At 46.3% G+C, this 23,351-nt stretch overlaps 1 protein-coding gene across 9 annotated transcripts; it reads left to right on the top strand.

Annotated features, from left to right (window-relative positions):
• The first annotated feature begins 489 nt into the window (after positions 1-489).
• Positions 490-21,560, top strand: USP49 (ubiquitin specific peptidase 49). Of its 9 annotated transcripts, none has more exons than XM_072356257.1 (10): positions 3,916-4,020; positions 4,210-4,432; positions 7,713-7,796; positions 9,808-9,850; positions 10,785-10,929; positions 11,880-13,290; positions 14,053-14,257; positions 15,857-15,965; positions 16,191-16,396; positions 17,645-21,560. In XM_072356257.1, the coding sequence occupies exons 6-10, from the start codon at positions 11,908-11,910 to the stop codon at positions 17,833-17,835; spliced, it is 2,094 nt and encodes a 697-aa protein (XP_072212358.1). In that variant the 5' UTR covers positions 3,916-4,020; positions 4,210-4,432; positions 7,713-7,796; positions 9,808-9,850; positions 10,785-10,929; positions 11,880-11,907; the 3' UTR covers positions 17,836-21,560. The 9 variants fall into 9 exon arrangements, with proteins under 9 accessions (XP_072212359.1, XP_072212354.1, XP_072212363.1 ...); XM_072356255.1 differs by having other exon boundaries at positions 9,805-9,850; XM_072356258.1 differs by lacking the exons at positions 3,916-4,020; positions 4,210-4,432 and adding an exon at positions 490-560.
• The last annotated feature ends 1,791 nt before the right edge of the window (positions 21,561-23,351 follow it).

Below are 23,351 nucleotides of genomic sequence, written 5' to 3'. Positions count from 1 at the left end.
CGCCCCCCGAGGGGTCCCTCCCGCCCCCAGCGCCTCAGCGCCGCGCTGCCCCTTTAAGAGTCCCTTTGTCTGCGCACCATCCTTATTTACCCTCCTGCTTCTCAACCAAACTTCAGCCCGCGATTCACAAAGCCCGGTACGTCACCGCCCGGGGCCGGGCCCAGCCGCTCCCCGCCCCTTAGCGCTGCCGTCCCTCTACTCAACCGTGAGCCGTTCAGAAGCCCCCCCTAGCGGCTGCGCAAAGCTCGTAAGCTCCGCCAGACCTCCGTGTACTACGGCGCTAGCTACGCAAACAGCGTCCACTCGAGCGCCGTTAGCGCCGTTAGCGCCCGAGACGGTGCCGCGCTCCGCCAGACCCGCGCCGTTACGGAATTGGCGTAAGCGGCGGAGGTGAATGGGGAGCGGAGCGAGGGGCGGAGCGAACCCGTTGTGTGGCGCGCTCTCTGGCCAATAGCGGAGAGGGGCGGGGCGCGGCGGGCGGCCAATGGGCGGGGAGTGGGCGTGTCCGGCGGCGTTGGGGTGTCTCACGCTGGTGACAGCTCGCGCGTGCGATGATGGCGGTAAATAAAGGGAGTGGGGGGGCGGTGACCCCCGTGGGGTGGGGAGGGAGAGGAGGGGGAGGGTCCGGTTCTCCTCCTGCAGCGGGATGGGGGGGGTCGAGGCTGAGCGGTCCGGGCTGAGCGGTCCCGCGGTGGGGGGGGTGTTACCTGCCGGGGGGGGCAGGACGCACCGGGGGCTGAGGGGAGACTCCGGGCCGGGGGGGGCCGCCGCCGCCGCCTTTGTGCGTGCGTGTGTGTGTGTGTGTGTGTGTGTGTATGTGTGTGTGTATATGTATGTGTGTGTATATATATGTGTGTGTGTGTCTGTGTGTGTGCATGTGCGGGCGGGAGCCGCGCGGGCCCAACTTTCCCTTTGTTGCCGCGCGGGGCAAACGGGCGCCGTGAGGGCGGGGGCAGCAGCGCCTCGTTGGGCCGCGGGGCTGAGGGCGCGGGGTCGGGGCCGCCACGAACTCGGGGTCAGTTCGGCCCCGGGGTGACGCTCCGAGCGGGGCCGCCGCGCGTCTCTCGGTGCGGAGCTGCTGCCCGCGGTCGGTGCCGTTACGGAACCGGGATCCCAGCGGCGGGTTCGTCGCTGTGCTGAGCGGAGGTCGCGGGTGTTCGGGGCGTTCGGACACTTGTTTCCCCTCATCATCTTCCCCGCGGACACCGGAGGCTTCGTGTGAAGCGGTTCTGACGGTGGCGGCGTCCCGGGGCCGCGCAGCCTTTGCTCCTCACAAGTTCTTGTTCCCAATGGATGTTCTTTATCCCGCCGCGCACGCGGAGCTTTGCAGAACGGCAGCAGCAGCAGCGCGCGGTAACGGGGCTTTATTCAGCTGTTGCACATCCACTGATCGTCGCTTAAGAGTTAAAGGTCGTTGCGGCGGTTGCGGAGGCGCTGCTGACGCGGTGCAAAGCCCCCCGGCTCCGCCACGCTCTGCGATGGAGAAACCGGGATGAGCCCCGCGTGCTGCGGAGCGGAGCGGTGCCGTTGTGATCCCGGAGCGCCGCGGGGTGCACAGCAGCTGTCCGGGGTGCACAGCAGCTGTCCGGGGTGCACAGCAGCTGTCCGGGGTGCATCGCTGCTGCGAAAACAAAGTCCCGCTCAGCTGGGGTCGTCACTGTGCTGCCCGGGGGGTGGAAGTGCGGAGCGCGGCTTCCTGCTTGCAGCTCGTCGTCATCTTTCGTTTGTGGTCCGCTTGCTTGTAGTTCTCCCCTATCCGCATCTGACAGCTTACTTTGCTTTCTTCCTTGCTAAAATGCACTGAGTTGCTAACTGCTCTCTTTAAATGGTTGTTTGGTTCTCAGCACTTACGGAGGAGCTCCAAGAAGTACTTTGGTGGTGGCAAAAGTCTGTGTTACAGAATCCATCTTCTAAGGTCTTATTTTAATCAGCTTCAGGGTTTCTTCTGGTAGTGCTGCATCCTTCCCCCCTCTCTTCTCCTCTCCCCTCTCCTTTGATATCTGTTTCTATGCTGAAGCATCTCAGGACCTCTGCTAGGAGTCAGGAAGTTTAGCGCAGCTGATCTCACCATCAGAGGAGCTTTACTGGTGGATTCAGATCAGCTGGGAGATGGAACTGCTTGAAGATTCGTCTTCTGTCGTACGAGACACGCAGACGTGAATTCTTTCACATGCATTTTTGGTTTGAGGAAGTGTGTGAAGGTTTCTGAAGCTGTTCTGAGTCAGATCAGAACTCAAGGCTTCTGTCTTCAAGTCGCTCGTTAGAAAGGAACAGAGAGATGCTGAGATCAGTGGTTTGAAAAACCTCACCCGTAACGCCATACAGCGATTGAGATTAAATGGGAGGAAAAGGTAACGTTCCATAGTAACAGCCAGCTTTGAGCTGCGCTGCTTTTTGTGCTGGGAAGGACTTGCTGCCTGATAGCTGAATGCTGAGAGTTCTCTGTGAGAATTCTATGGCGGATGAGTGTGAAAGTTCGGTGCAGCATCGCTGTGTTTTGCACCTCGAGTGTTCCACCAGGGCTTTGGGTTCTGTGGGTGGTTGTTTTTTTTCCCCCTCCCTACTGTGGGGATTGAAGCCTCCAGAGCCGCTCTTGTCTCAGCAGCACGGTGTTAATTGCTCTGTGTGTGAACTCTCCACTCTGAGCCCTTCAGCACAAGGAGCAGAGCTGTGCTGGGCAGCAGGAACCCCCCACGGCTCTGTTCAGTGGAAGACCATCCTCGTTAGCACGAAGCCCTTAATGAACAATTGCTCTGCAGCACATGAGCTGCGCTAAGCAATTTCAATGGATGTGTATATTTAAATTGGAAATCAGTATATTCCTAACATCCAACGCATAAACCAGAATGTACTGCTTGTTTCTTCCTGCTTGTGTGCACCGCTGCTGCCGCTCTCCACTTCTGAGATCAAAGATGGCTCTGGTGATGCTGCTGAGCCGTACACAGCTTTGCCACCACTGGTGGTTATGGCCCCAGCATGCAGACAGCAGCACAAACAGCCCCTTCACTGAGGGGCGAGGGAGGCAGAAACCCAGGCGGAGTTCTGTGTCATCAAGAAGTAATTCCTGCGTGGTCTAAAGCAAGTTTGTGGTGTGCCTGCAGCGAGTGATTCCTATTGCAGCATACTGAGCACAATGCAAATCAAAATGCTCTTTATTGCACTGTTTTTGAAGGATTTCCCCCCCCCCCCCCCCCCCATGCTGTTGCAAAGTGATTTAGTACCATAGGTAGAAACAAAGAAAACTTGGCTGCTTTGTGCTAAATGTTGTTAATTAGCTGACAGTAATGAGCTGATGTTAACTGTTACACCTCCAGTGCACGACAAAGATGGGTTTGAAATCCCCGAGGAAGTGCCAGCAGACTTGTTGGGGAGCACCTTGGGTGGAAGGGATGCTTCAAAAGGAAGCTCACAAGGCAGGTTCCTCCAATGGGGCAGCTCCATTGCTGTGCTGTCCTTTTCAGAAGCTCCCTGAGAAAGCAGCAGCTAAATAACACACTCCATTTATTTGTTATGGTGCACCTCAGTGTGCAGTATATGTCACAAAACCTTTTACACCCCAGCCTCTAACTAAGTGTAATGGGAAAGAAACTTTCTTTTTTTTTTTTTTTTTCTGTGTGAACCCAGTGCTGGATTTGAAAGAACCAATTTAATGGAGAAAAGCTTCAGTGCATTGATGTTCTTTTCAGTCAAACCATGGAAGATCAAGCCAAGAGTTATGGGCCGCAGCTGCGTTCTTCCATTGAGACCTTCTATAGGACATCAGCTGAGCTGATTAAGGAATGGTGACCACAGCTGTGTGCCCTTATTCACTCTGAAATGCAAATCCGTCCCCTTGATTGAGAAGCATTGCACTGCAACCATATTTTCCCATTCACTTTCAGTGGGCGGCTTGGATTTGGTTAAGAAATACTGCCCTGTAATTACATTCTGCCTCTCTCTGGTGCTATGAAAAGCCTCTGAGAACAATTTGAGGTTTTGGACTTTAAATGGAGGTGGTGAGGATCTTTGCAGCCTGTCTAGGTGGGTGTGCAGAGGGAGCAATATGCGGATTTAGCTAGAAAAACTAAAAGGGTGTCTTAAGAAGGTGCTGGTTTGTGTTTCTGCACTGCTGCTGCTTTGATCCCCGGCTTCCTGGAAGAGAGCAGTGGCTCTGAGCTTGGCTCCATTCAAATGATTCACGATACATGTGCTTTCCTTTTATTCCAATAGCAAAACTGTGTGTTGGATGCAGTCCTTTCCTTCCTGCGGAGTGTGGGGCCGGGCTTGTCTCTCTCCTGATGCTGAAGCCAACTTCACCAACACACTTTAGAACGTCACCTTGTGTTGCACATTCAGTGCGTTCCGGCTGAATAACAAGTGCCTTGTGTGGAGAGAATCACACAGATGTGTGGCTGACCTCTAACTCCAGCATTATCTGCGTAAATATCGAACTGTAAGCGAGCAGAACAAGTAATTTGTTCATATATTGCACTTCAGTCTTGGTGTGAATGCTTTCTCCCCCCCTCCCCTGTGTGCAGATCTTTCTAACTCTGTCACATGAGGGCCTCGTGGCTTTTTTGGCTAATTAGGGGTTTGCTTTTATATTCGCTGTGTGGTTTTTGTTGCTTGGCTTTGTAGTTGGCAGTAGGTGGTGGATTTTCTGGGTGGCGGTTCCAAGCACGGATTGGAGCAGCCCACGTGGGTCGATGCGTGTCTGTGCAGGTGTGCTGCTGGAGCTGGGCACTGGGAAGCTGCAGCTCCCGATGGTGGCTGGCTTGGGATGAGCTGGAGGGGCCTGATGATGAATGCTGAAGCTTGGATTGTCTGCTCTGGAAAGAAAAAGGAAAGCTTATCGCCCGATGGGGATAGATTGGTAGTTGGCTTTAGGCAGGGGATGCAGGGCACTCTGTTTGTAGCTCATCAGCATGTGAGTGTATCATCCAAGTGCAGCATTACAGTCTCACAGGAGCGATGCCTTCAGCTTTTCCTCCCTGTGACCTTCATTAGTGGTTATTGGACCACTTCCTTTTGGTTTCTTAGCGCAGCTTTTTCCTTCCTCGCTGCCCCTTCCCCTGCTCCTGTCTTGGAAATGCAGAAGGCAAAAGCACTGCAGTGAGGCAGCTCAATGCACCAAGCTGTCACCTGTGCCTATTAAATGGAAGTCATCATTAAATATCAGACCAGGTGCATGGGAAGGTTGCTGCTGGCCTTCCTTGCTGTGAGGGGAGCAGGAGGAGGCCCGCTGGTGTGGCCTTGCACAGGTAGCACCTCCTCATCACTGCTGCCCTGCCTTGTGGGTGTGCAGGGGAACTGCTGGCTGGCAGCACAGAGCTCTCAGGTGTTGCATGTGCAACGTTTTGTGTACAAATAAGCCCTGCTTAAATACGCACATGATGTGCTCAGCAGAGAGGAGCTGTAGCTTGTTGCTGCGTGCCAGCGCTTCGCTTCCAGGCTCTGTAGCATCGGCCGTATCTTCTGCAGCTTGAGCAATGTGCTGGGAACAAAAGCGCCGTGCTGAGCACAAAGAGCAGCTCGCTCTGGATTGCTGCTTCTCCCCGAGGAGAACAAAGTTTGGGTTTTTTTGTCTGTTTGTTTTTTTCCCCTCATGCTCTTGCACACAAACATGGAAAAAATGTATTTTAATTGAGGATGGGGGGGGGTTATTCTAGGCTTAAAGCAGTATGAATTATTTCAGGGGAAGAAAATCCACACAGAACTCTGCTGCTCTTTTAAAAAAGCAAAACCACCCAAAGAAATCAAACTGTTTGTGTGCAGGGGTTGGGAGAAAGAGCCCTCAGCCCGGATTTAATGATGTTTAATCATTCTTTCAAAAATACAAAGGAGGTACTAAAAGCTGCTCCGCTAAGCTTTAGAGAACTAATAGCTATAACTCAGATTCAGAAGTGATTTAGTTCTAGAGGTAAGTCTATAATCCTACCAGCCATGAGTTAATCTGTCATCAGACTAAGGCTAGAAGCAAATCTATTTAACTAAGAATAGTTAATTCACCTGAATGTGTGCCATGATGAGGACCCTTCTCCCAGCCACGACTTTGTTTTGGCAGGGGATGACGATAGCTGCTGTTTGTCAAAGGCAGACAGGAAAACTCCACTGGGATTTTGTGCTGTGGAGTCTCTGAGCATTTCTGGTTCCTTTTGGATGCCGCAGAAATGAGCGAGTCCCTGAAAGTGAGGGATGGTCTCCTGGTTATTGTAAAGTTGGAAGGTTCTAAGAGCAGCTTTTTGAGATGGTGGTGTCCAAGCCAAACCTACCTCTCCCTCTTGCCTTTTCTTCTTGTCCTTTCATTGTTTCACCTCATAACAAATTGATATGATGGCCTCTGGCCTCAGAGTAAGATAATGTACTAAAATAACAGATGCTGGTGAATTGGGCCTCGGCTGATCTGAAATTCTGTGAGAAGATTACCAGTCTAATAGTTTGCAAATCAGGTTCTTGTTCCCTTATTCTGTCATGGGAGAGCAATGGCGTTGCTCCTCAGATATTGCCTGCTGCCCATAGGCAATGGCTTCAGCCAGTTCAAGACTCGTAGCACACGCACAAGGCACGATCCCATTAGGAAGGGGCACAAAAAGCTTGAAACCCTTTGTTATTTTTGTCTTGTTTTAACCTCTGTCGTTTGGATATCTCAAAGTGGAGCCCCACAAAAGGTGGCTGTGGAATGCTGTACTTCTATTTAATGCTATTTGCCTATTCATTACAGCTGTGGAGATAATAAGCCACAGCCTGCTGGGGTTGTCTTGTTCTTTATTGCTTCAGTAGATGGCACTGACATGTTCATTTGACTGATTGCTTTCTGTGTTGTATCAGCTGCGATGTTGTTTTAGATTAGTTAATAGTCTGTCTAAGATTTTGCCAAGATGAATAGGAATTGGAACGGGGGGAGGAAGAGCAGCGGAGGACTACCCATAACTTACAAGTATTCACTGCCCGCTGTTATCCGTCTTTGTGTCTATCACAAAGAGATTCTCGAAGGGACTGTTAGCCTGCTTCTGAATGCGAGGGCTGCTCAATTGATCTCTGCTGCAGCCGTCGGGTTCAGTGCGAGCAGTGCCAAGAGAATTCTCGGATGTGCTGGGGCTGTAAAACTTCAGCACGTACCTGCAGAACAGCGCTGGGGTCTGCTTTGCTTTGTTGACGTTGGGTGTATTTTGCTACCAACAACTGTCAGGTTTTGTGACAGATGGGAGGAACAGAGCGAGATGCACAGGTCAGAATGCAGCCTGTTCTGACCTTGTTAATAAAGCTCTTTGCCAACAGTGGGAAATTGATTTTGCTGATATTATTGTGAAGATGGGCGGAATTTGGGTAGAATTTTCCCTATAAAAGGTCTAATGCGGTTCTGAAGGATTTTTAAAATGTCTGAACTATTACTATTGTAAGTACCATCAACCTCAACCCTGAATGTATTGTTTACATCAGAGCGGGACCAATGTGATATACACTGGGTATGAAAAACAGCGTATTAACTTTATGGTCAACAGAAATAATGGCTTCTGCTTTCTGAAAACAAGCAAAATGAAACGGTGGCTTTTTTGGCTGTGCTGTAGCAGGAGTGCTAAGGTGGGGAAAGAGGGCACATGAGAGAATGGCTGTTTATCTGTCTCGTGTTTCCTGCATTGTTAGGCCACGTTGCAAGTTAACAGTGCTCATTTTGCTTAACTTGGACTTGGGTAGTTATTCAGTTATCATGTTCCTCATATGCTTGTGTGCAGGTCCTGCCCTGTGGATTCGTAAGCACGTGCTCTGTCCGTCTGAGCAGCATCACTGAGCGTCCGTCCTTGCTGAGCTGGTCAGTGGTAAGTCAAGGCAGCAGGAGTACTGCGAATTTTACATCAATTATAACTCAGTTATATTGGCTTTCTTAAACTCGAGTTTGAGAGGTGATCTTACCATGAAAAACAGCAGAGTGCTGGGGGCATTCCCTGAGATGGCAGTCACTTATTTTTGTTCATCTCTGGCACTTGGACGTGAAGCAGTGCGTATTTGGCTTAATAAGAACATTCATTTCATCTTTTAATATTTTCTCTTAAATATTCATCTTTAAAATATTTCAGATTTTGAAAGCTCTCTCACTTCAATTTGTCTGGCTGGGGAGTTTAAACAGCAGTGCAAATTGGCTGGTTCCTGAGGAGGACCCTTCCAACCCCTACAATTCTGTGATTGATTCTGTGATACGGCTTTAACTATTTCTGTGATGAACATTCCCAGGAGGGGAATGAATGAACGAATTTAAGTATCATTGATCCTGAGCTTCTCACCTGTCTTTGAAAGACGACTTCCAAATTGCAGTGAAGGATTTGGTGTTGGTGTTCCAGGCTTCTATTTATCCTGGATCCGTTGGACAAATGGATGGTGTGTCTGACTTCCACAGCTGAGCACCTCACACCATTCGTGACCCAAAACCTTTTCTGTTCCGTGAGCGTTTGTGTAGAAAAAGAAAGTAGTGAACGTCAACAGATCTGTACAGATGTCTTCAATCAGTTTCCAAATGTGTAACAATGGTACAGAGGAAAATAATAAAGTCTTGTGTTTTATCTTAACACTCCTTCAGTGTTAAAATCGGCTTTGCTGCATTTGATTATTGAAGTTCTTATAGGATCTTGCCTTAAGTGTTCCCAGGATTGAGCCACACAGGTACAGAAAGCAGAGTCTGACTTTGTGCTTGAAGACTGGAACTAATTTGCAAAGTGAAAAACTTCAGGCTATCTCTAGAACATTCCTGGTAGGCCGGGAAGGGCTGCTTGCTTGTATGCAATGCCTCCAATATTCTCAGGCTTCACCCCCTCTTCTCCCCCCCATCTTGTGCAACAGCACGCAGGTTCTAACTCATCTTCCTGTTTTCCTCTTATCATTGCTTTTTAATTTCCCCTGCCAGTTTGCTGTCTTTATTCTCTCTGGTAGGTTGTGGCATGTGGTTTGTTTTCCTACATGAAGCAGAGGAACAAATTTAGTCCTTAATTTGCCCTTAATTATCTGCGTGCACCTTTCCCTGACTTTACTCAGTGATCTGTTGGCTGGTGTGATTGGTTTCCTTGTAGCCTGTTACCCAGGTGGAACTAGCAGCATATCTGCTTTTTTGGTGATTTTTTTGCCCCCCCCCCCCCCCTTGGAAATTGAGAATAAATGTAGTGCTCTTTGAAAATATTGAGTCCTGAGCCCTTGCGGAGCTGGTGAGTGTCTGTGCTTGGCAGCTGCTTCATCCGTCTCTACAAAACATCATTCAGAAAGCCCATCTTTTCTTTCCTGGTACAAAAACTGGATATGCTGGTGAGACTCAAGGGTTAAATTCCCAACACTGTCGCATATGGCAGTGAACAGAATCACAGATGTTGATGATACAACATAATTAGTATTCTTTTATGTAAATGAAGGCTGTCAATGTTACCATAGTGTCTATACTCTTTCAAGCTGGAATCTACATGATGCCACTTGGTCTCTCCAAGACTAGACGGGATTATTCCACAATTTTCTATCAGGACTTGAGTGGAAAAATGAAGAAGGGGAGAGAAAGGTGAGAAGGAGCGCCTCCGGTTTGGAAGGAGGAGACCAAAGCTGCCCTTTTGTTTACTGTAGGATTTCCAAAAGTGTCTTTTCAGGTCCTGGAATTTGTGAGAGAACGAACACAGTCCAAGTGAGAGCAGCAGCCAGTCTGTGAGCTGCTTTGGAGGGACAGTTGAAGTGGTTCAGGCACTGCAGAGTCGCTGCATTGGAATTAATTCTGAAGTGGCTTTTGCTTTAATCTGAAGTAGAGTTAAAGAATAAAAGGCCTTTGTGGTACATAGATTTATTTGTCTTTTTCTTTAGCAGATTTTGTCTTCAGCAGCATCACTGGAAGAAGACTGCAATTGAGGTAAATGTGCATCATTTTAGGTCCCCTAAAAATAAGTCATCTTAGCCTGGTCAGGCAGGTTTTCTATATACCACTCACAGGCGATTGTTAAGCATTTATTCCCCGGCTTTCCTTCATTATATTAAACCCCATCCCTCAGAAAGGGATTTTATTTTTCTTTAAACTAAGCATTCTCTCCGCCAGATCTGACACCATCTGTGACATCTGTAACCACCTTGTGTTTGTTATTGCTGTCCCTCCTCTCAGTACTGTGCATATTGCAGTTCTGTAGCCACAGAGGCATAAGCAAGCTAATTTAGTCTCTCTTGGATTATTACAACAGATACTTTTTTTTCCCCAATCTTTTTTGCTTTTGGCAAACTGCAGGTTTTTCCAATCTGTCTTTCCCGTGTAGTTCTTATTTTGTTGCAGTTCACTCTTGAAAACCATTCATTACTTCCTTTTTGGTTTTGTTTGACAAGTCATCCAGAGATGAAATTTAACTCAGGAAAGGTTCTGCCTCCCCGCCCCCACCACGGCTCTCCCTCCCCCTACTTTCACAAAGTCACCAAAGCAGCCAAAATTGAAGCCATCACAGGAGGTGCACGTTTTTGTTCCATGTTTTCGCTCAGATTTTTCCTCTGCCATATGTTGGGTCACCCACTACAAAAGGCTGACGACGAAGAGGCTACATGTGATCAGCAGATTTATAGATGATCAGAAATGAAAACAGAAAAACAAAATTCCTGAGGGCCTCTTCCATGTGAAATTTCTTAACATCTGCATGCTTGGGTTCCTAAGTGCATTCGTGCTTGGACTTCCAGATAACTCTGTTCTCTGGGATAAACGTGTTCTCTGCAGTAGCTCTTATGCTGAGGGGATTAATTCTGTTCAAAGCAGCCTTGCTGGCTTTCATAGTTTATGTGCATCACGAGAATATTCTCTCTCTCTCCAGGGCTTTGAAGCTGCGCTTCCTTAGAATGAAGACTTAAGTAGTAATTAAATTCTCGAAGAACCGCCAAGACTCCTTTGAATGAAATGGGGATGTTCCAGGCTCTGAGCATTGCGTTGGAGAGGAAGGAATGTTTCAACGTGACTCAGTGAGTACTGTGTGTGAGTGAGTGGGGCTGGCTGCTGCTTTGGTGCTCCGATCTCTTTCAGTTGTGATGGGACGTCAGACTGCACAAAGCACCACCACGGTGCTGGGAGCTCTGCTTTGGTGTTCTGCCTGTACGACTTGGGTGCTTTGGTGTTCTGCCTGTGCTCCTCGTACGACTGAGTCTCTCTTATAAAACACACAGAACATGGAGTGAAAGCTTTTTCACAATCCAACTGTGGTTGTAATACCCAGTTTTGAATTCTCTTCTGCTACAATATTTAGTAAATCAGCTTTTTCTGTTTATGTTTGTGCACACATGTACTCGTGCAGCCATTCTGTCAGGTAATCTGTTACTGTAACAAGTTGTTACATATTCCATCTTTTTGCTGTGCTTATTTTTTTTAAGCATTAAAATATTTGGGAAAGTGAGGGGAAGTCGGAGAGCTTGGAGGCAGAATGTAAAGCCTGTGGAGCTGCGGGTTGCTTATGGACTGGTTCTGGTTATGACAAGTGTCTGATATTTTCATGGCTCCCATGGAAAGCTGTAACCTTAGTTTGGTTCCTGATGACATGCATTCGAATTCCAAATTCATTTCATATGTATCAATTTCCAGAGGGCAGCTGAAGATCAAACGAGTGTGTGCGGACTGAATTAATCTTTTTCTCTCTGGAAGGAAGGCTCGCAGTTTGGTAGGGCGTACTGGCAGCTGTCTGGGCCATCCTTAGCACACAGTTTGGTTCTGTAGAGCTGGTCAGTCCGATATTTTTTGCTGGCAATGAAAACTTCATTTAAAGAAGTTGTGCATAAAAATGATGTAGTCGGTTGAAGGAAAACTGTGAGTGGAATGATGCGACATCTGTATATTTGTAGGTCTTTACATCTGGTACAAAAGAGATCGTTTTAGGTGGTTAGTGGCTCTGAGATTTATTTCTTTTTTTTTGCCTTACAAGGTCAAAGCAGCGGAGACTTCTGTAAGAGATGGATAGATGCAAACATGTTGGGCGGCTACGACTCGCCCAGGACCATTCTATCCTGAACCCGCAAAAGTGGCACTGCGTGGACTGCCAGACGACTGAATCAATCTGGGCTTGTCTGAAATGCTCCCACGTAGCCTGTGGGAGGTACATCGAGGAGCATGCACTTAAACACTTTGAAGAAACCAGGCATCCGTTGGCAATGGAAGTTAATGATCTGTATGTATTTTGTTACCTTTGTGAAGACTATGTCTTGAACGATAACCCGGAGGGTGACTTGAAATTGCTGAGAAGTTCTCTGTCAGCAATTAAAAGTCAAAAACATGATCCGTCAACGAGGAGCGGGAGGACATTGCGATCCATGACTTTGGGAGAGGATGTGTGCGGCCATCAGAGGACCCCTCAGGGACAATCTCAAATGCTTACGGCTCTCTGGCACAGGCGCCAGTCTTTGCTTGCCAAAGCACTGCGGACCTGGTTTGGTAAGAGCTCCAGAGGCCAGCTGAAGTTAAAACAAAAGAAACAGATGGAGGAACTGGAGAAGAAGAAGGAGGCAGCGAGGCAGCGACGGCAGGAGATGAAGAGACAGCTTCTGGAGGAGCTGGCAAACACTCCTCCGAGGAAGAGTGCAAGGCTGCTGTCACACGTGCACAGAGAGAACCTGATTCCAAGGAAATTCAGGGAGGTGGCGACCGCTTCCCCTACCTCAAGGCAGATGCAGAGCAGCAGATTCAATCAGTTTTATTCCATCCGACGTAAGCCTCTGATGACTCCCGGGGTGACGGGTCTAAGGAACCTGGGAAACACATGTTACATGAACTCTATCCTGCAAGTGCTGAGTCACCTCCAGAAATTTAGAGAATGTTTTTTGACGCTTGATCTCTGTGAAACGGAAGAACTCTTGGCCAAAACTGTGAACGGGAAGTCTAGGTTGCCTGGCAGATTGGCAAATGGATCTGCTGCTAATGAGTCAGGGAGGACTGACAAAGTGGGATCATACGGCACACAGAGCTTGCCAGCTGGCTTAAATGGCAGCTCCTCAATAAGCAGGAGTTTAGAACTTATCCAACCCAAGGAACCACGTTCAAAGCACATCTCCCTCTGTCACGAATTGCACACCCTCTTCAGAGTGATGTGGTCTGGCAAGTGGGCGCTTGTGTCCCCGTTTGCCATGCTGCACTCTGTGTGGAGTCTGATCCCAGCATTCCGAGGCTACGATCAGCAGGACGCTCAGGAATTCCTATGCGAGCTGTTGGATAAAGTGCAGCAGGAGCTGGAATCAGAAGGAACAAAGCGCAGGATCCTCATCCCTTTCTCGCAGAGGAAACTCACCAAGCAGGTCCTGAAGGTGGTAAACACCATTTTTCACGGGCAGTTGCTTAGTCAGGTACGCACCTGGTTTTGCACAGAAAGCAATTGGAGCGGTTAGCAGCGAGAAGCAAAGGTTTTGTTCCTTCAGAAACCACCAAATGCTGAGAGGAATTGATGGGGAGTGCCGTCTGAGAATGAAAACTGCTTAATTGCTGTGTAGGTTCTCAGGGTTTTCGATGCTTAACATATGTTTCTGCAGCAGCTAAAAGCACCCACACTGTCACACTGCTTGGTCTCATATTCCTGTGCCATTGCCTTGTCTGGGACACATTATGCTCACAAAGCTGACCCTGCAAGCACAGTGTGTTTGAAAGTTCTCAGCTACTTTTGCTTTTCAGGAGAAATGAATGTGTGCATAACTTGATGCTTCAGGGCTTGCAAGGTCAGACCGCGAGGCGCGTTATGTAGGTGCGATCTCATTAGTATTTATGCAGTCTTTTCTAGTGCCAGTCTTACTAAGCTTACCACTCATAAGAACTTCTGTGCACGTTAAATATTAAAAGGTGTATTTTTCAAGTGAAAGCTTTTATTTTTTTAGGGAAAGAATGCTTGAAGTCATGCTTCAGCAGATAAAGCGTGCAAGGAAAATAGAGAAACAGTGGAAGAAAGTGGCATGATAAATGCAAATAAATGTTTACTGGTTGCGGTTCCAAACTGTTTGTTGCCCAGCTGTGAAGTCGTGTCATACCTGTGTTACACCTGTAATGGTGAATGTAAATGCCTTTCTGTGAGCGTCCATGTGCATAACTTCATCTGTGTATCAACATTTAATTCCCAGGTCACCTGTATAACATGCAACTACAAATCCAACACTGTTGAGCCCTTTTGGGATCTTTCCCTGGAGTTTCCTGAGCGCTATCACTGTATTGAGAAAGGGATTATCCCTGTTAACCAGACAGAGTGCATGCTGACGGAAATGTTGGCCAAGTTCACAGAAACCGAAGCTCTGGAAGGGAGGATATATGCGTGCGACCAATGCAACAGTAAGTCCTGAGCTGCTGCTGGCTTTGCCAGTTAGAGTCACCTTGTTTTCCACATGAGAGGTTTCTGTTGTATGTTTTGTCTTGAGAACCAATACATATATTGCTGTTCATGCTGTTCTGTTTCTGGTGGCTGCTCCTTCAGGAACCAGTTTGGAACCAGTACGTCATTCTTCTGCTGTCTCTGCCACTGAGCAGTGTGATTTACCAAGGACCGCTCTCACAGTGTGTGTTGGAAGGAAAGCAACTGCAAGAGTTTGGGTGCAGAAGGGTTGGATTTAGGGGCAAAAAGGGACCATTATACCATATGATTTTCACATATGCATGGCAGGAAAGCTTTTGTAACAAGTTGTCTATGTGTCATCTGTTCCCTCATATCCCTTAACCAGAAATCACAACCGTGGATTTCTCATGTCTGCCACCAGGTTTGCGTTTCTATCTCTCTGTAGGTGTTTGGACAAAAAGCAATGAACTGACATTATTATGGAAAGCTCAGATTATTATATTGCCTGTTATTTGTTACTGCCTGTATTTTGCTGTGCTCAGCTGGAAGATGATTTCTGCTTTTCTGTATAGGTCTGACTGCAAGGTCATTATATGAAAGTAGTTTTATCCCTATGTATAACTGTGTAGCTCAGCTGCTCTGATAAGCTGGATTTGAATTTTTTGTGTGTAGGTATTTATGGCAAATATTCATCCCCTTGTGTGGAAAATACCAATAATTCAACTTACACTGCGACTAAGCAGCTGAAGTAGCAAGTATTTGTAGAACTCTTTTTGCTATCAATGCTTGAGTCTGCTCTCGGGCGTATTCCTGAAATGTTAGGGAATATCCATTCCCTTAGATGTTCTTAAACAAAGCCAAGTACAGTTCTGGTTCTCAAATAATGTTTGCAGAGTGTCGGTACAGGCAAGTTTGGCTTTCACCTTAGCTCAGTTTTCTGTAGATCCTTGTGGACACCAGAGTTAAATGGCTACAGAAACATTAACCATCTGAAAACAAAACAAAGGCAAACAGCCTGCATCTAAGTGCCAAAAACTATTGGGGGCACTGCTTGTCAGACGTGATAGAGGAGGAGCAACCCATCTGTTCCAACCTGGTGCGGTGAGATGCAGAAATCTAATTAGCAGGTACATTTCTTATTGGAAGCACTGACAGCCACCTGTCTTCCTCATGGTGTAGTCATATGTTTGGTGTCCTGGAAAGAGTGATCACTGGGAAGAGAAACCTTCCTTCCCTTTTCTTCACTTTCTGCTTAGCAGTTCCTTTTCCTTTGTGAGCAGTCAGAGCTCCTCTTGGAAGTGGAACCCTGCTAGAAGCGTTTTTCCTCTGTCTTGGATTAACACGTTAGAGCCATCTCGTGATGGCCTGGTAAATGGATCAAAGTGGCACTTAAGAATACAGTGTTAAGGACTGTTATTTGAATGCTGGTAGTTCACCTGTTGAAATTGCTACACCCTTGTGGTACCATTGGCAAGTAAACATATCTTGAGCGTGTGTGAGATGGGCAGTTGCTGCTAGAAGAAAAGCGAGCTCTTTTCCTTTAAAAATAGCAATAAAGGCACCTTGACAGTCTTTGCTTTGATTTTTTTTTCCCACAGGCAAACGACGAAAGTCCTCTCCCAAACCTCTTGTTCTGAGCGAAGCTAAAAAGCAGTTAATGATCTACAGGCTACCTCAGGTCCTCCGGCTGCACCTTAAACGATTCAGGTGAGTGGGGCAGCACGGTGAGCTGCCAGGCAGATTCTGTCCACAGGGGGAGAAGTGGTGAGCTGGCCCCTCAGCTTCTCTCACATTGTGAGCAATGTGTGCCTATAGATGTTTTATCCAGCCCAGTTGTGCGATACATCAGTGGTACTCAGTGTGCTAAAACCAGCGATGTTTGTACCTGCCGAGAAGGATTCAGAGCCTTTGATGATGCTCTTGTTTTTGCAGGTGGTCTGAACGCAATCACCGTGAGAAGATTGGGGTCCATGTCCTCTTTGACCAGGTACTAAACATGGAACCTTACTGCTGCAGGGACTCTCTCTCCTCTCTTGACAAAGAGACCTTTGTCTATGACCTCTCCGCTGTGGTGATGCATCATGGTAAAGGGTTTGGCTCAGGACACTACACAGCATATTGCTACAACACAGAGGGAGGTGCGTGTGCCTTATTACAGGGAAACAAATACAAGAAATCTGTGTTTTATTCCATAGATGTAGTGTATTGTAAAGCTTCATGATCAAGGTTGTTCAGAAACGAATTTCCTGACATTCAGTAGTTTGTTTCCCAGAATGTGTTACTAGGAGCACGTTTTCTTTCTCCTTTCTTTTTATTTTATGGTGTGTGTGTGTGTGTAAAGACCTCAGATTGCTGCTTTTTGCTTTGCGGCGCTTTGGGATGCCTTTTATTGCTCACTGTTAACAGCATGAATGCTTCATTTTCTCACGGGATGTCAGTCTGTGAAGCTAATCCAGCTGGGTCTTTTCTCAGCATCCTTGGGATGGTGAGATAAACAGAAAGTGTTTTGAAACTGGACAGGAACTATTCATGAATAACATCCTCAGGGTTTATGTGAATTTCCAGCAGTCTCTTTCTTCAACTGAATCAGCATTGATTCTGCCTTTTAACTGATGGAGACAGAGGTACAAATTGGCTTTCTCCAGGGAATTCTTATTTTCCTAATTGAGTTTTGGGGCCATTGTATGCAATTGGTTAAATTATCATTTGATATTTGTCAACCATGTTAACAGTACAGAAATGGTAAAATGTTTTCCATGTTAGAAACTCCTTTTGAAAGTTTCCTTATGGGAAAAGGCAGAGGTGCCTTTTCTCCTACATGGCCATTTTTCTCTGGGATGTCACCTATGACCAGTTCCAAAATGCAGCTGGAAATGATCGAGTCCTGAAGGAATTGGCTGATGTAGTTGCCAAGCCGCTCGTAATGACATTTGAAAAGTCACGGTGGTGAGGTGGAAGTCCCTGGTGACTGGAAAAAAGGCAGCATAGCACTCAGTTGTTCAGAAGAGTAGAAAGGACCCAGAGAACAAGCACCCTGTCTGCCTCACCTCAGTGCCAGAGGAGACCACGGAGCGGGTCCTCCTGGGAGCTATGCCTAGGCCCATCAAAGAGAGGGAGGTGTGTGGGATAACCAACATGTCTTCCCCAAGGGCAGTTCCTGACCAACCAACCTTGTTGCTTTTTACGATGGTGTAACTGCAGCGGTGCACAAGGGAGGTGCCGCTGATATCCTGTCTGGACTTCAGTAAGGCCTTTGACATCGTCCTCTGCAACATCCTTCTCTCCAAATTGGAAAGATACGGATTTGATGCGTGGACAATTTAATGGAACTGGTGAGGGGGTTGTACCTAGAGTCCTAATGTCTTCTTTCTCACTTTGATTCCTAGGCTTTTGGGTCCACTGCAATGACTCCAAACTGAATGTATGTAGCGTGGAGGAGGTGTGCAAAACCCAGGCCTACATTCTTTTTTACACTCAAAGAACCGTGCAGGACAAAGCAAGAATCTCAGAAAAACAACTCCAAGCTCAGGTGCTGTCCAAAAATACTGATAAAGACAGAAGACTGACGTTCTCTTGATGGGAAGCTCGATAACTCAACAGTCTCTTGTTTGTTTGTTTTTGCTTTTTAAACCATTGGGAAAAGGGCTGGCTGCAGGAAAGGGATCAGATTGGTGGCGTTTGTTGCCCAAGTATGGAGAAGTGTATCAAGCTGTGCAGTTCTGATGTGTAACATTGTAGTCAGAAACTTGTTTCTAAAACAACGTTGTTGTTAAACTACTCAAAGAATTTGATGCTTTGTATCATTAGTCTCATATTAAAAGGACATTGAGTTAGGTGTATAAGAAAGGAGCACAACCAAGAAATAGAAGCATTCAGCTGGCATCCAGAAACCTTCAGTACCTGATAGACCTCTGGAAGGAGCAGGTATAGTACCTTCCCTTTAACTGTCATTAGGATTTCTACCCAGGTATTTCTTTTATGCTTGTTGAGTAGTTGGAGCTGGTGCCCTAAAAGCCTTTCTTGCTGAAGAAGTGTTTGACATTCAGCAACAGGAAGAAATGTTCCGCAGCCCTCACCTATCTCTGTGGTACTGATTTCTTTGCCCTCAGATAAGGGCAAACAAATGGCTGGCAATTTCTGTCAACAGCTCTTTTTCTCAGTGTTACTGGGACTGTATGCACACTTGATAGTCTGTTCTCCAGGCCGAACTGAACTGGCAGCTAAATTCGCTAGGAATGTAATTCTGGAAACAGTTCTGCTCTGGAGAATGTTTTTTGTTTTATTTTTTAAAACAAATTAAAAAACCAAACGCCCTGTAATAGAGCAGGAACGTACCTGTGTGATCAGAGTCGTATCTGTTTGCACTGGCAGCAAAAATGAAGCCTACGCTGCATATTTCTGCTGGCACAACTTTGCTGATCGGGGTTAAAAAGAAGTGAAAACCCTGACCTGCACAGCTGTGACAGCAGAAGCAGTGACTGGGAGGCAACTTACACTGGCAAATGAGCACTTTGTTTTGTTTTCCAAGGGAATAGTGTGGAGGTAACACCACAACGGTCAGAGTCAGAGCTAAGTGCTGTTAACTGCTCCTATAGTGGCAATGTTGACAAACTCTGGTTGTCACAGGAGACCCAGTATGACTGAAGGCAGCGAGCTTGTGCAGATGCGGTGGGTAGAGTTTAACCTGTGAAGCTGTTATTCCTGCTGGGTCATAAAGGGAAGGAATTAAGTTAACTGTCATATTCCTCAGTGAGTTTGAAAAACTACAGGAATGCGTCTGTCTGTGAGTATCTTGATTATAGAATATAGGGCTCTAATTGACTGTTTCTAGTCAGTTCTCAGCCTTCAGTTGGACCTCAGGAATTTTTATAATTTGGGGTTTGGCTGCTCGTGTTTCTTATTGTCATCAAATCTGAACATGCGACTGCAAACATACGTGTTGTATTTCAGTCTTGTCGGTTCTTTTTTTCTTCTTTCCTGAAGCAGCAATGAGTTGAAGTATGCGGTTCTTCAAACACTTGATCCCATGTTCAGGTAGGGGAGCTGGAACCATGTTTTTCTTCCCCTTCCTATTTTATCCTGGCTGGCACTGGCCCATCAGGCGCAAACTGACAGCTGTGCATTATTGTTGGAGAGGGCAGAGGAAAATCCCCTGAACACAATTCCTCTTTTTTCACTGCTGCTACTTCAACTTTTGATTTCCTGTTCTATGGGCACTTCAGCTGCTGTTAATCACTTTAGTCATGCAGAGATGAGCAGAGCAAACAAGAAACTCCTCTTTTGTTAGAGCACAGCGCCGCTCTATGTCTCCTCTGTCCACAAAGAACCCCATTTCCTCTATATCTGAGCAACATGCCACTTCTTCAGCCTTCGCAAACTGATTTTGTTAGCAATGAAGAATAATTTGAGTTTATATACTTGCTTTGTTTTGTGGGTTTTTTGTTTGTTTTAGACTTGTTTAGACTGTCTTAAGGGAACAAATTAAAAGGTTTTAATTCTGTTTCTCTAAATGTTGCATGGTCTGGAAGGATTTCCTGTGAATGTCTGCATATGTATTTACTAGGTAGCCTTTTTTTATGCTACTAGTAAATAAAGTAAATTAAAATGCTATAGGCCAGACTGAGATGCAACAGAAATGCGGCCCAGCTTAATGCAGGGGGAGCTGGTCTGGCTTCAGCACAGGCAGAAGCTGACATTCATTAAAGAGTAAAAATGAAATGCTTGTAGTGTTCGGATCTGTGCTGGAGTCTTGGTTAGAGCAGAGTATGTGCTTTGTGAGGACTACAAGGCTCAAAAGGAAAATGAAAGGAAAAAAAATGTTCAGTGTTGCCTTCTTCATCTCAGAGGTGTAAGGGAAAATAGAACAGTCATGGTTTGCTGTGACTGCCAAATACTGTGATTGCATTCTGCATCCCTTGCCGTGCTGGCCCTGTTTGTATGAAGATTGATTGTTGTTACTGTAGTGAGTCAAGACTCTTTGCTGTGAATGCTCATCTTTTGACTGAGTGTTTTGCATTAATATTTGTATTCAGGTAGAAATATGGTTGTCGTGTGAATTGACCAGATTACAGTGGGGAGCGGGAGCAGCACCGTTAGCCGTGGGTACAGCTGGTTGCCCAAGCGGATTGTGTAGTGTTTGCTGTTGACATCTTTTGACATTAGTGACTTCTCCATATGACATCAGCCTCGTTGCACTGAGATGTGGAGATACTGCAGTCAGAAAAATATTGCCCTGATAGGGAAGGAATGAATTATACTTCAAAGTAAACTTGCTTTTTCCAGCACTGTGAGGTTTCTGCGATATTTAGCTTTTATTTGGAAGCGATAGCGTATAGCATTTTTTTATGCTGTTTGGTTTATATTTGTCTGCTGTAGGCATCTTTGTATAAGCATAGCTCAATGTCCCTCCCATGGTGGACACTGTTCTATAGTGTCTTGTTTGCCAGAAATTGGAATTGGAAGTTAACAGTACTGCAGAATGAGAAATACTTATGGAAGATACAATAGACAGAGATTAGTTTTACCTGCCAATACAATGTAGTGAGCTAATTTTGTATGATTCCTTAGATTTGGTGCCTTGTATCCAATAACATTTTGAATGGGACAGAAACACTGGGAAATAAGTCCTGACCGAAGCAGCAGATTTGTGTTTTTATCAATATTCTCAGCCATCACTGCCATCTTCGCATTTCACGTCTATATGAAGAAGTTTACCAGCAAGCTCAAAAGCTTTTATCGTTATATGTTTGAAATGTCTGTGTATGTCGTAATTCAAGGAATGACTTGCTCTAAGGCAAATTGGATTTGGATTTTCTCACGTCATCTGGGCCCCATCCAGTCAGTCAGTAAGCTGACATCCAGCGGAGCGTGTGGTGAGGAGCAGGGAATAAAAACTCCATTGGGAGCTTTTGGTAGAGGAGCTGTTCCTTTGGAAGGGGCCTTCGGTCCCAAATCTAGGTTTGAATGTGAAATCTCAATGAAGTGGTATCTTTCTGGTGTCCATCACATTAATATGGATACCTGTTTATTGCAGATGGGAATGTGAAGCATTCTAGCAAGCTTTTGAATTTTGAAAACCACAGCAAAGACTGAATGATCAAAAGCTGAATGTGTTAAATCACCTGTACTGATTTGTGATTATCTGTCTGAGTTGACTTGAGGGGTTTGCCTTTAGGCCGCTCCTGTTGTGCTTATTTTATTTTAAACGATTCTGTGTGTGTGAATGGGTTCCACTTGTTTAAAGTTGCATGGTGGGCCGAAATAGTTTTGAGAGATCTGATAGTCTTAATAATGCAGTTTGCAATGTACGTGTCCAGAGGGGGGGGCTGAGGGGGGGAGGGGAGGGAAGTAGAGAGAGGAGGAAAAACAAAGAAGACAAGACCAGCCCAATGGGCCCAAGGTTGACTTTTAACCAGCGCTATTTGTTCTGAGGTGTATGCATGACACTGAGGAATGCACTACAGTTACGGTGAAGTGCTGTGCGAATTTTAAGCAGGCAGGGGACAGGGAAGGAGAAAATGAAGCAACTATGAAAATAAAGCCAAGCTGAGCACAGCAGCGATCTACTTCCAGTAGAGATAGGAAGCATTTGATTTGGTGACCTTATGTGTCAGAGGATCATTTGTTTTGTAGGCAGAGACGTTAACAAAATCCAAACGCGGTCTCATTAGCTGCAGACTGGGGCAAAGCTTTCTCCTAGTGGTAATTTCATACTGACAGGTGGTGAATGTGATTCCGTGCTGAACTGCCGGGTCTGGGCCGACTCATCAAACTAGGACTTGGTGGGGTAGAAAAGGGCTCCCTCTGTTTCTGCTCCTGCTTTACAGACACTTTCCATGTGAGCATTTCTTCATTGGAATGTAGGGCTTTGAAGCATTTATCCTCCTGAAGAGGAACAAAAAGGAACAAACGCACCCCTCCAGCATGGGCAGTGTTAAGTATCAAGCACTTAGGCTATAGCCTTCTCTCCTTAAAGAACCCTATCTGTGCTATGGGGATAATTGTTACACTGAGTTAGTATGAGTGAATCAGTGCAGCATTAGTGGAGTCATGTGGTTAAAGAATGTATTATAACATGGGCAAACCAGAGCTTTGCAGATGAGTAATGTCACTGCAAGCATGTGGTACACTGGTGAATGGAATCTGTAGCTGAGGAATTAAGATAACTTACCCACATGGCTCCTCCTTTGCATAGTGAGTGTAACGTCTGTTCTGTATAACTCTATACCTCTGACTCATGAATACTTCCTAGCAAGTTCATTTTCCTCACATTTAATAAATGAAGTTACTAAGCCTGGCCCTCATGGCTGCTGCCTCCTGCTATGAGATGAACTACAAATATCCTTGTGAAAACCAAGTTCACAGCTTGTTTGTCGGACATGCTGAGTACAGCAACATGCCACTAGCAACCTGGTCAGCCCATTTGGAAGAGGTCCTATTTCTTGTCTGCTAAACTTCAGCTCTGGTTAAGCAGCCACAAGCCATTTAAGGTACAGCCTTCTATACATCCACCTAAATGAGTTTTACCGGAAAGGAACAAGCGGATAAGTTTGTTTCCCGTAAAACTTCAACTAGTTTGTTTTTGGGTAAAAACAACCATAGTTGCAATGGTCAGGATGGTCAAAACAGCGTCTCCAAGACAAACTCCATTAAGTTGAGACAGGCTTACAGGGGATGCTGCCAGCGGAGCCCTCCTTTCTGCTCATGCCCTGGAAGCTCCACTTTTGACCTGAGCAAGGGTAGAAGGAAAGCTGATCTTCAGGACTTCTGAAGTTAATCCCCCTCTAAGATTGCTGGAAGGGTGCTGCTGACAGACTGCTTAGAACACGAGCTTTTCTCTTTCCATATGAAATCCCCTTGCAGCCGCTGTGAAAACAAGTTAAAAGCTACTCTGCTTTCTTGGATAAGGATCAAAGCTGGAGTTTGGTGGCTTTCCTGATTAGTATTAGTATTATTTTCTCCAGTGAATTCTGTGGGTCTGTAACTCAGAACAGCTTCTGGTATCTGCTCCGAGTTTTTGCTGCTTTCGTCACTAATGACTTAAGCTGGTGTATCCCATGCTGTGCTCATGAATGAGATTGCCTCTGCTTCAAG

The sequence above is a fragment of the Excalfactoria chinensis genome, chromosome 23 (assembly GCF_039878825.1).
Source record: "Excalfactoria chinensis isolate bCotChi1 chromosome 23, bCotChi1.hap2, whole genome shotgun sequence".
NCBI lineage: Eukaryota > Metazoa > Chordata > Aves > Galliformes > Phasianidae > Excalfactoria > Excalfactoria chinensis.
Note: the sequence above shows the minus strand (reverse complement) of the source record. Positions and strands in the feature narration are given on the sequence as shown.